At 36.5% G+C, this 13,302-nt stretch overlaps 2 protein-coding genes across 2 annotated transcripts; both read right to left on the bottom strand.

Moving 5' to 3' along the window:
• Positions 1-1,672: 1,672 nt before the first annotated feature.
• Positions 1,673-2,191, bottom strand: LOC111462965 (cysteine protease RD19A-like). The gene is made up of 3 exons (XM_023106800.1): positions 2,159-2,191; positions 1,813-2,112; positions 1,673-1,708 (listed from the first exon to the last, which is right to left on the bottom strand). Exons 1-3 carry the CDS (start codon positions 2,189-2,191, stop codon positions 1,673-1,675), a joined length of 369 nt encoding a protein of 122 aa, XP_022962568.1.
• An 834-nt stretch (positions 2,192-3,025) lies between these two features.
• Positions 3,026-8,087, bottom strand: LOC111462964 (glutamate receptor 2.8-like). The gene is made up of 5 exons (XM_023106799.1): positions 7,811-8,087; positions 5,632-6,860; positions 4,638-4,953; positions 4,170-4,570; positions 3,026-3,659 (listed from the first exon to the last, which is right to left on the bottom strand). Exons 1-5 carry the CDS (start codon positions 8,085-8,087, stop codon positions 3,189-3,191), a joined length of 2,694 nt encoding a protein of 897 aa, XP_022962567.1. The 3' UTR covers positions 3,026-3,188.
• Between the last annotated feature and the right edge of the window lie 5,215 nt (positions 8,088-13,302).

Below are 13,302 nucleotides of genomic sequence, written 5' to 3'. Positions count from 1 at the left end.
AAAAAAAAAAAAAAAAAAAAAAAAAAAAAAAAAAAAAAAAAATCTATATGATTATTGATTGATTCATGTTGAATTAGTTTAGACCAACTAATTGAACTAAAACATCTATTCAAATATTTGTCAGTTTAGTTCATTTCAACAACAGTATCACTATATTTCGAAGTAACTTCATATTTTTCTTGCAATTCAATAGAGTTTGGGTAGCTTTAATAGGATTTGTGGTTTCAGCATGAACAACAAATAAATAATTTATTTCTATTCCTATTTTTAGTTCAACTAATTAAACCAAATTTAAGAGTATTTTTAAAATTTTAATTGAATTTAAAATGTTGAAAGTAATAACTTTGTAGAACAGATTTAACGTTTAAATTTTAGTCAAAATTTCAAGATTATATATAGAAAATAGGAAACAACCAAAAAGTACTCTAACTAAAATTAGTTGTTTTTCTAATAAAAAAAATTAACAAAACGTGTTATTGAAATAAGTATGTTGTATTCAATGTATATGTATATATAGTTAAGTGTGTTATTTTCAAACGCCAGGGCCAAAAATCACCCAATAAATTCTCTATAATTTTATCATAAACAAAAATAATATATTAATTTTCAAATAACATCTCAAAGATAACTTCCTTGTAATCTCTTCAACAACTAACATAAAACAAAATCTTGTGATGTCTTTATATATTTCTTCAGAATTTCCTAACTTCAAAAATAATTATTCTTCTCTTTTGGAAAAGATAAGAACAATACTAAATTATTCATTTGTCGCCGACTCCAAATTACCAAAAACGTCGATGTGTTTCCCATTTGTTACATAAAATGATATATAGTTCATAAAGTAGTGAATAAAAATTTTCCTCTAAGAATTATTTTTAACTTTAATAAATAAATGAATTCTACTAACATTTCCGCTTGAAATAAACGGAAACAGAGAGTACGAAATCATTCCTTAGTTTCGCAAAGCAACTACAGTTTTTCAACATGACCTGAATAGATTCTCGTTGAAAAAAGAAAAGAAAAGAAAAGACCTGAATAGATATAGGTTCATGCCGTCCTTAGAGAGAAAAAACAGATTTGTTCATGGATATATCATTTCATTGACTTTGAAAAAGATATATACAGATCATTATACTGTTCTGACCATTAAAAAAACACATCAAACTTACAACTGTTTTTCTTAATTTTTTTTGAAGTTTCGAAATCTAATCAAATTTTAAAAAAGAGACTAGAAACCTACTCTAAAGTAAATTTTAACTAGTTAAAACTATTTTTATATATAAACTTATTTCCAATCATGCTATTGAACATCAATTATGATCATGTATGAAAAATAATCAAACATAAAATTGATTTTGAATTAATAAAGTCATATTTTAAAATGATTTTAAACTTTCACATAAGAACTATTCTGTTTCCTATCACAATAAAGGAAAGAAAGAAAAAACATACAGTAGATTTTAAGACAAAAAGTAGGAGTAAACAAGCACAGTTTCTAAAAACAACAGGTTTATATATAAACCGAACCTCAATTTATTTTATTTGGTTCGACTTTTGCAGCAGCAGGTTAAGGAGATAGAAGAGGATCGTAGTAACAATTGCAAATAGAAACAAAAGGCAATAAATCCAAGGCAGGAAAGGAATGGAACGAACCTCATGAATCAACAAGCTGTTACTCACTCAAAGACCAGCGCAAGCCACGTGAATCCTAAACGATACAGACCACAGACAATTCTCTCAAAAAATAAGAAAGCAAAATCGGAAGATCAAATACTCGACAGACTTGAGGAAGCGTTCCGCAATAACTCATACCTGCTCTTTGACCAGCGTGACGGCACCGTGGTAACGCCAATCGAAGTAGGAGGCTAGGTCGCCAATAGGAAGGATCGGAACCTTCTGAGAATCGGCAGAAGGACGGAGCCGATTCACTCCGACGAAATGTGTACGGAACTTGAACTCGGTGAGATCGGAGAACAATGTGAGGCAATGGACGGCGCCGGGATCAAGCTTCTGCTGGCGCTTGGCTCTACGGAGGTAAGCCTTGAAGACACGGAACCTGTAATCGTGCTCCTCATCAATGGCGTAGGCCTTTCCGAACTTGAGTTTGGAGTTCTGGAAGTTTTTTGCTCGGCGGTAAGGAGACGACTTCAAGGATCACAAGATCTTCGACCTCGCTGTCGCCGCCGTACATTAGATCGGAAGATACGTCGTAGGCTACCGTCGCCGAAAGTAGAATGGTAAAGAAGAAAGCGATTGCAGCGAGCCGCTCCACAGAGACAGTGACAGAGGGAACGGGGATCTGAGATATTATGGGCTGTACGTCTCGATAACAAATAAAAGGAGAGATATCGCGATGAAGTGAACGACAACTGTACTGCCACGTTTCGGTTTCTTATTGGCTCATTTCCGTGAGCGCGAAAAAACTGTGACGGCAATGATCACTTGGTTAAAATAGCTTTCTTATTCGAAATTTATTTTAGTTATTTTAGTTTGTAATTTCTAATTAATAATTAATATATTCTTCGGTATTTAAATTTACGTCTCACATTTTAATAAATCTTTTAAGATGGTACGGCTCCCGATTTACAAACGGTTGAACTAAAATAATAAATAATAATAATAATAATAATAATAATAAATAAATAGTCTCTAAGTTAATGTCATACCTAAAATGTTTTGATACCAATTGTTGTAGGGATCAAAGCAAAATCAATCTTACTCACACACCCACAAATATAAATAAACAAAGAGACAAATATTTGAGTGGTTCGAAGATAATAAATTATTACACATCCACAAGTAACGACCAATCTTAAGAATTAAACTATTTACAACAAATATTTGAGTGGTTCGCAAATAATAAATTATTCCACATCCACAAGTAACGACCAATCTTAAGAATTAAACTATTTACAAAGTGTATATCTCACACTCTCACACTACAAAGTCTCATTCAGTAAAATTAATCTCAAATGTCACCAGATAAATACAAAATGATACTCAATTTCAATATTCTTCGCCCATATGATTCATGTACCAATATGATATAATATACTAACATGTGAGATGAACCAAATGAATCCAATAGATTCATGAGGTGGGAATGTACCAAAAGTATTCATGAAACAAAACTTCACTACAATTTAAACACATAGTTCAGACATGCTTGATTTCCGTATCTCGAATTGTCAAACCCTTGATCGACTCGGCAGCTGGATGTCGGTTCTCAAAGATGCCTCCGCCACTGGTTCTGCTGCCACCGGTGGTTCTACACCGACCCGAGCCTCCCGACCGTCGTCGTCTTTCATTATGAAAATAAGGGAAGGGGCGGAGGCTCTAATTCTTCTCCATACGGTGGCTGAGTAAGAGTTATTGAGATAGAGGTTGAATGTTTGGTTGCGAATGAAATAACGGAAGAAATAAAAGGTGAGAGCGAAGATGGATACAGAAGCAGTGATGAGAAATAAGCTGCTAAAATAACTGAGGTCAAGGCTGGAAGAAGACGCCTCCGAGCCGTCGCCGTCGCCGCCGCTGCCAAATTGGAAGCTGAGGCTCTTCCCAAACCACTTCTCGTTTATTTCGTTTATTTTCTTACCCTGAACCACTTTCAACACTGCCTCCGACATATCATCAACCAAAGATGAACCTTTTGTGAACGCCTGCAGTCAAACCTTATTGATTTTACTTTTGATTTCCCAAAAAAAAACCTTGTAACAATAGAGATATATTCTTACTCGTAAATCCATGATCAACCCATTTAAATTAGTTAACATGGGACTCCATAGAGCCTCGTTTAAGGCCTATGGAGCCCTCAAACAACGTTCACCTTATAAACGCATGATCAATCCCCCTTAATTAGTCGATATGGAACTTCATAGAGCCTCCCCAAGGCCTATGATACCCTTGAACAAAGTATACCTTATAAATTCATGATCAACCTCCCTAAATAGGTGATGTGAGACTTCATAGAGCTTCCCCTAAGACTTATGGAGTCCTCAAACAAAGTACACCTTATAATTAGTCGGTGTAGGACTCTTTAGAGCCTCCCCTAAAGCCTATGGAGATTTCGAACAAAGTACGTGATTTGTTCGACACTTGAATCACTTTTGACTATACCTTTGAAAAGCCTTAAAAAAAATTGTAAGAGAATTTGAGAGAAGAGTACTTACAAATCCAAAACCAGCGCTATTGTATTGGGAACTGCCAATGAAATAGATACTCGGATATCTTGCAACAAGGAGCTTCATGTAAGGGATCTCGTCAATGACAGCATCAATGCCGCCATTGCGGCCTCCTTTAAAGAAGAGATCATGAAGTTCAGCAGTTGACGCATAAGGCACCAAATTTTTTATCCCTAACAACTTCAACGTATCGTAAACATATGACCCCTCTTGATATCCAATACTCAAGTTGTTTCTTAGTATCTGACTCATGTCGATGACTGGTTGTTGGAGTTGCTGCACCGTTAGCCACGACGTTAAGCTCGCTGTGTAGCTTTGAGTTAGGACGAACACCACGAAGAACCATATCGCTATCACGAACCTTGCTAGATTGCTGGTCAATTTCTCCCCTGCGTCAAAAACAAATTATATTAATTAAAAACAGACGCTTCGACTAGAGAGAGGTTTAGTTATTACTTTGAGCGAAGACCATGATGCTGAAGGAGAACCAAAGACTCGTGCCGATTTGTTGAGACAGCGAACCGGAACGAAAATCTTCACTGTTTTTATGTTCGAGAATCCAAACGACAAAGCCCATGAAGACGAAGAAGCAGAAGCTTGTGACCCAAAGGTCCCAAGTCAAGGGCTTCAAGAACAGCCATGCATGGTTCAGCGAGTCATGTCTTGCACGAACCACCACTGCGATTCCAGGTTCCGTAAATGGCGAAGTAAAGTCCACAAACGCAGTTCTGCTCGCTATTATTGTTATGTCACCAACCGCACCATCATATGTCTGTCCAAAAACATCACCATATTAATTTACAAACTTAGACTGCAAAAATAAAAATACTCATATTTTTTTTTTCTTATGATATTTTCGATTTGGCCAAGCTTCTCCAAAAGACCTCATATTAATGAAGTTTCACATGATCCTTCTCTAAATTAGTGGAGGTGGAACTTTCATCATCCGACACCTCCCCTTAATCGAGCCTCGACTCCTTTGGAGTCTTAGTCATTTTTTAGACTGCCTTCGAGGAGGGCTTGAGCCAATGTGGGACTTTCATCACCCAACACCTCCTCTCGAACAAAGTGCGCCTCAACACCTCCCCTTAATCGAGGCTTGACTCCTTTGGAGTCTTAGTCATTTTTTAGACTGCCCTCGAGGAGGTTTGACTCTTTTTCTTTTGGAGTCCTTTGTTCGATATTTGAGAATTTACCAATCTATTGGCACGATTAAGTTTAGGGCATGACTCTGATACCATGTTAGACGAACACGACTCTCCACAATCGTATGATATCCACTTTGGGCTTTCCTAAAATGTCACGTATGAATAGAGTTAGTATTCCTCACTTCTAAACCCATGATCATTCACTAAATTAGTCGAGATAGGACTTTGATCGTCCAACAATAATTCTTAACTAGTTAATGTGAGATTATTTCTTTCCATAATACCAGACAGTCTGTACCCACCCCTTTGGACACTTCCATAATCAAGTTGTCGTACGATGAAGGTCCGTACCAAACAAATTCATGTGGAAGAAGATAAGGAAGCTCATTAACAGCCGCCGTGAATATATCTAAACAGTATCCGACGATGTTGGGGACCTTGAGGACGGAAGGCTTAAAATCATTATTCAATGGAACTGCGATCTTCAGTATCTTCCTTGGATTAAACGGAACCCATCCCTTGGGAGGTTGAACGGAATATCCAGGCCAAATAATAGGCTTTAATGTACCATTCTCCTTAAATCCAGGATCCCAATATCCCACCGTACTAATTTCTCCCTCTCCAATTACATTCACAATTTGCAAATTTGGGGACTCTGGTTGGCCTTCAACCAGACCAAACTCCCCCCTGCTCACACCTCTGAAGCGTATCTTTGACAGCGCCTCCATGATTTTCCTTCCATTATGAGATACCCCAGAACCGAAATTGGGATCCGTCCCAACAGCACTCTCAGAACCCCCCACCGCCATGGCTAGCGCCCAAGTAGCATCGTAAGCCCACAGCCCATAAACATCAAGTCTCGGGTCATCAATGTCTGGATTGTCCTGTAGAAATTTCCTTCTCCATCGAAGAATGAACTCCTCGAGCTTCTTTGTCCTCGGCACATAATTCTTTACTCCCAAAACCCCCTGCATCGAGCTGAGACTTGAAATGGGCAACGAATTTAAGCCATTTGCCGTGGCTTCAGTAATAATCCAAGCATAGCCTTTGCTCATCAGCCCAAGTTCATCGGCCATGGCGAAGACTCGAGATGCCAAGCTAGGAACCATGTGGACAACGAAAACTGTGGCCTGATTCAAACTCAATATCTCAATCTTTTCTCTAATTTGACCCTCAGAAACTGCAGGGTCGATTCCGTGAATGTCGGTGTGGACATTGTGTATCTGCAAAGCCTGGATGAGATCAGTGACAGTGGACTTTCCAAATTGGTCGTCTTGGTAAACGGTAACCACTTGCTTCCATCCAAAAGAGTTAACGATGTCGGAAATGGCCTGAAATTGGGTGGAGTGGTTGTACGGTACGCGGAAGAAGTACGGAGATTTTAGATAGGACAAACCGGGGGCTGCTGATGGTGCGAACGAGATTATTGGGACCTCGGATTTCTCAGCCAGTTGGATGATGTGGCCAGCCTGGAATGAACTTTCTGGCCCTAATATGGCTTCTACTTCACTCTTCTGTATTAGCTCCGACGCTGTTATTTTGCCAAACACAAACAAAGAAACTCATTAACCCTTCCACACATCCGCTCTTGTGACTTTGTTTTGGACTTTTCTAAAAGGCTTCGTACCAATGAAAGAAGTATTCTTTGTTTATAAACCTATGATCATTCCCTAAATTAGCTAAGTAGAACTTTCATCATCTAACACCTCTTCTCGAACAAAGTGCACCTCCCCTTAATCGAGCCTCGACTCCTTTGGAGTCTTAGTCATTTTTTACTGTCTTCAAGGAGCTTTGACTCCTTTTTCTTTTGAAGTCCTTTGTTTGATATTGGAGGATTTACCAATTTATTGGCATGTCTAAGTTTAGGGCATGGCTCTAATACTAGACAAACACGACTCTCCACAATGATATGATATTGTCGACTTTGAGCATAAGCTCTCATGACTTTGCTTTCTGCTACTAATTTAGGGAATGATCATGGGTTTATAAACACAGAATACTTTCTCCATTGTTAGGAGGCCTTTTGGGTAAGCCCAAAGCAAGGCCACGAGAGCTTATGCTCAAAAGTGGACAGTATCATGCATTATGAAGAGTCGTATTCGTCTAACAAACCCAACTATTCAATATTCAAATGTATTTCTTCACTCTCTATATATAATTAATTAAAGTGTTAAATGAAACTTTTGAATAAGTTAAAAATATATATTTGAAATAAATAATAAGGTAAGAATATTTTTAATTTCTTTTTGAGTTAAAGTATTATTCAAAGTCTCAGAAATTAAAATTCAAACCTCAATAACCAAAATAATATTTAAATAGTTAATGGAAGGAATTCACCCAATATGAAAATAGACGAGAGAGATAAATTTTACCGTTACCTAAATAAGGCCGAAAATTGAAATTATATTTCTGTTCGACACAAAATTAAAAATATATACACACTTATACACCGCCTGCATACACATATATATATATATATACCTCGATTGGCGGCGAGAACAAGATCATCCTCAGAGTCCACGACGTGAAGAACGATCGTGGCGTTGAGTTGCGGATGAGAAGCATTGAAGTCGGAGAGCGCCATATTGATACAACTCAAACTCATCTTCCCAGCCCAACTGCTTAAATCAAGAACCACCCCCACATTCACCACCGCCGTCGTTTTCTTCTCTGCGCCGTACGCCGTCCGCCACAGGAAAACCACCACCACAAACCCTACAAACAAGTCCCTCCAAAAACTGCCTTTTGGCGACGTCATTTCTAGCTCTCAACTTTCAACCAAACACAAATGATTAAATAATCTCCGTCTCCCTCGCTCCATAATTTCTCGGAAATATGATATTTATCCAAAAAATGGCTCACTCTCCAAATAAAAAAATTACGGGTCAAGCCCATTTATTTTTAGAAACTCGTTGACGTGTCAATTTCATTTTGAATTTTTTATTTTTTATTTTTTATTTTATACTTTCCTTTTCTTTCAATTAGTCAATTCAAATTTTAAAATAATAAATTGAGAAAGACGTTTGAAATTGATATTATCAAAAAATGGTTGAAAAAACTATTGGACACGTGGCAGTGTACTACTGGTGGAAAATCATTCGTTTTATTCCATTAGCTTCTAAAGTTGTTACTAATTCAACTCCGTGTTTCTTATATGCATGTTTTGTGTATAAGTCAATGATATTTCGGAGCCATAACTTAAACTGGAAGTCAAGACAAACAAGACTTTAATATTAAAGTCAAGTCAATAATAAATGTTAATTAAAAGAAATTAACAAGGGACACAAAACTATTGGACACGTGGCAGTGTACTACTGGTGGAAAATCATTCATTTAATTCCATTCGCTTCTAAAGTTGTTACTCATTCAACTCCGTGTTTCTTGTATACATGTTTTGTGTATCAAGTCAATGATATTTCGGAGCCATAACTTAAACTGGAAGTCAAGGCAAACAAGACTTTAATATTAAAGTCAAGTCAATAATAAATGTTAATTAAAAGAAATTAACAAGCGACACAAAAACAAAACAAAAACTACGAATCTTGTTCGATGTTTTGATATCAATAATTTTTCCTCAACTTATAATGAAGTAGGAGTTCAAATTTTTTAGTTCATCTCCGTTGATTTTTAAGATTGTTATTGGTGTCTTATTTACTCAGATATGTTCGAATGAATATTGATATTAGATTATTTTACGAATAAATCTGAACAAAGAATAATTACTAATTTTGCACGCACTTTTACAATAAATTTATAAATTTAGGACGAGATAGACCGGAAAAACATAAGAAAAAAATTGCATATTTGTTTGGTGTTTCACATGCGTGCTTCGATACTTAAGTAAGGAATAGAAAAGAAAACGTAGCAAATTTTGGTTTTTCGAGAGTGAAGACTTGGTAATTGAAATGTTCATGGGGGCATTATCGTCTCCCATTTTATTACACGTCCTAACAAAAAAATTATGCTAAAGGTTCGAACATTAAACTATGTAGTTCAAATGTATCAAATTACAATGATGAATAAATTTGAAATTTAAAAACTATATAACTGCTTTTGCTCGACGCTAGCGTTGCTACGAACAACAAGAAAATGGTGGATACTTGGAATGAAAAAAGTTAGCGGTAGTTGCTTCTTCTAATTCAACATCTGTAAGATTTTCTCTCGGGACAAATAGGAGGGGAGGATCGACCCATTTAGTAAAAATTTGAAGAAAGACTTATTTATCCTCCATAAAGGTTTCGAGCTTAGGGGGAGGAAGGGAACCTCGAACATCTCGAGCATACGGTCCAACTAAATAACAATAGAAGCAAACCCTCATTTGATTCAAGGGTTTCTCCAAACCCGGCCAAGAGCCGGTCAGCCCAATAAATCACGTATCAGATCACAAAAAAGTCAAAATTACATCAGTTGTACGATAATCTTCTGGTACCGATTGCATAATACCAAAGCTCCTTTCGACCACCACCTTCCGGACTTTTACGTCACCGTCGTCTGAAAAAAAAAGAACAGAGTTACTGAAATCCGCCGACAGATAGATAGTGATTTTGTAATTTCGTAGATATGGAAGATGAGAACGGCGGCGGCGGCAGTAGCAGTGACTGATGAAGTGCCGGTTGCTGGTCGCTAAGTCGTGGCAGTCTCATCCTCCATCTGATCCTCTTCCTCTCGCTAAGGTCATTCTATCTCTCGATCCGATCCGATTCAATCCGACGAGTCCTCTGCTCTCCAGGTACCTTTGATTTATGACCTGTAACCGATGCAACCAGTAAACCACGAACTCACAATTAGTGAAAATGTGGCCATTAGCCTCTTCATCCTTTCTTATGGTTGGGACAGATCTATGGCGAGAGAGTGAACAAAATTTTCATGAAGTTTTTACGTAAACGTAAACAAAATAGAAAATAATAATAATAATAATAATAAAAATGTACTTAACCCCTCAAATTGACGTGGGATCACTAGTACACTCTAGTGGGGACCACTGTCCTTATAAGCATACCACCATGCTTAGTCTTGATATCATTTGTAGATATTGTTTGCTCTCATTCATTACATATCGTTCTCAGCTTCACAATTTAAAAATATGTGTCATAAGGAGAGATTTTTACACATTTGTAAGAAATATTCTATTCCCTCTCTAATCGAGATTACACAAAAGCAAAATCATGAAAGGTTATGTCTAAAATAGACAATATCAATTACAAGTGACAAAAAAAATTTATTATTGTCGATTTAATTTTAATACTTTATCTTTAATATTATGTTAATCTATACATTAAAAAAAAATTATATATATGTGACGATTATGTTTTAACAATTTTAAAAACGAAATGTTAACAAAAGAGACTAAATAATTATTAGTCTTCTAGTTTTAAATGATACAAACTCTAAAATTCTATAAATTGATTTTTTTTTTCTTATTAACTTCAAATCGAAAGGAATTTAAATTAAAAAAGACCAAGGCAGGAAAATATATATAGTTGTTGCTTAGAGAATGGAAGGTGTTAAAGCAGGCGGCCGGCCACTTAAGTAACAAGGGAATCGCGCTAAAATTCAAATATATTGTGCCGTTAGTCGCCGTTTCTCATCATTTTGCGCATTTCACTCTTAAAAACCATGCTATCTCTCTCTCATTCGTCGTCATGATAAGATTTTTTTTCCCCCTTTAGGATGGAGACTCTTTTTAATGTATATCGATATAATATGATATTGGTGGAAAAATAATTTAGGTTCGGGTTGGTGAAGGGGTGGCTAATTGATTTGTCGATCGGTAGGGACAGCTGAACGTGACTGATGAAGAATATTGAGAGCGAAGAGATTCAAACTCGTAATCATCAAATTCTTTCTACTAATTAGTTTTGGCCAACTATATTATATTCGTGGGAAAGGAAATGATTGGTAGCTCGAAAGTGAAAGTACAAAGAGGACGCGTTTTAAAATCTTGAAGGAAAACCCGAAAGGAAAAGTCTAGAGATGATGCATTTAAAAACTTTGAGTGGAAGCGTGGAAGAGAAAGTTTAAAAATGACAGTATCCCCTCCTCTAACCGATGTGGTATAACGAATCAAGTTTACCATTCTCGTTGGACTTTCCCTCAAAGTTTTTTAAAACGTGTATACTAGGGAGAGGTTTCCACACCTTTATAAATAATGTTTTGTTCTCCTCCCTAATCGATGTGAGATCTCACAATCCACCTCCCTTCGAGGCCTAATCGATGTGGGGATCCCAAAATCCACTCACCTTCTAGGTCCAACATCCTCGTTGAGACACAGCCTTGTGTCCACCCCCCTTTAGGGCTCAGCCTCCTCGTTGGCACACTGCCCAGTGTGTAGTTCTGATATCATTTGTAACGGTCTAAGCCCACCACTAGCAGATATTGTCATCTTTGGACTCTTCTCCCTAAGGTTTTTAAAACGCGTCTGGTAAGTAAAAAATGTTTCGTTCTCCTCTTAATATGGAATCGAACAATATATATTAGTATTTAATTTGCATGGATTATCCGACGATAAAAACCCCTTCAAACTTATCATCATTTCTAAAAAAATAAAAAGACGTTGAAACGTTGGAGGGTGTCATCGAGTGGGCGTTTGAATACAGCAATATAATGGCCAGACGAGAGGGGGTTTCGTTTCAGATTATGGGCATGAATGGGCATTGATGTGCCACTCCCCACTTGCCTATTTCAATTAAGAATATTCCAATTCATCCACTTCCCTCAATTGTGTAATTAAGGCCACTGTTGAAAGGGACCAACTGGGTAATAATGCAGATTTGTGTGAATATATTCCATTGCCATCTTCTCAACCATGCAACTTGGACTCAAATCTCAGCTCATTGGCATTTCGTCGAATGGTTTACAGGCATCTGCTTTTCCCACCTTTTCTTTCTTCTCAACTTGGAGAAAGTCACGTGGATTCTATCTATATCAAAGGATAAACTTAAAATTATAAATTTAGACTATAGTTTAATTATGTTATGGGATGTTTAAACGTAGGTTTGTGTGATAATAATAACAAAAGAGATAGATACGGTCTCATGATTCGATTTTCGAAACTTTGAATCTTGGGTTGTAAATTAGAATCTATCGTATAAATTTTATAAAAGTTAGAATTTCTAACAAGTGAAAAAATGAGCTCAAAAGACACGCATCCCCTAGAACGAGACGCTATGTATGATGAAAAAATTACCAAAATGTCCCTAGAACGAGATATTATGTATGAGAAAAATTACCAAAATGTTCCTAGAAGGAGATGTTATGTATGATTAAAATGACCAAAATGCCCCTAGAAGGAGATGCTATGCATGATGAAAATTACCAAAATACCCCTAAAGGAGACTTGCGTGTGATAAAAATTACCAAAATGCCCCTAGAAAGAGATGTTATGTACGATGTAAAATTACCAAAATGCCCCTAGAGTTCCCACACGTCTTTATAATGAATATAATTAATAGGATAATTGGAAGAACTAAGCTTTAGTGATTTGTGAGCTAATTAAATATGTTTTAATTCAGTAGTTTAAAGATCAAAAGGGTCAGACTCAAAGAACAGTGTATACTTTGTTGGTTTAGGTTTATATACACTCCGAGATCTTAATGCTATAACCTTTCAACACACATTTTTGCAGTCAAAAAGATGAGAAGAAAAAAAAAATCATATGTAATGATGGCTAATGCACTATACTAGATTTACTTGTCGTGTAACGATCCTATTTTTATTATAGGATCGGATCGTTATTATATGTATGTCGTGAACATTTTCAACTAATTCAAGGAAAAGTAGTTATTCTTCCGAGTCTTTAATAAACAATAGCTTAAACATAATCAAACATACTATATTCTTGTCTAAGTGTAATAAATCAAGACCACCGTTAGTATCCGTCTTGATTCGTTATATATCGTCGTCAGTCTCACAATTTTAAAACGTGTATGTTAGGGAGAGGTTTTCACACCCTTATAAAAAATGTTTCATTCTCA

Source organism: Cucurbita moschata, unplaced genomic scaffold, assembly GCF_002738365.1.
Source record: "Cucurbita moschata cultivar Rifu unplaced genomic scaffold, Cmos_1.0 Cmo_Scf00027, whole genome shotgun sequence".
NCBI lineage: Eukaryota > Viridiplantae > Streptophyta > Magnoliopsida > Cucurbitales > Cucurbitaceae > Cucurbita > Cucurbita moschata.
This window is presented reverse-complemented; position numbering and strand designations above follow the sequence as displayed.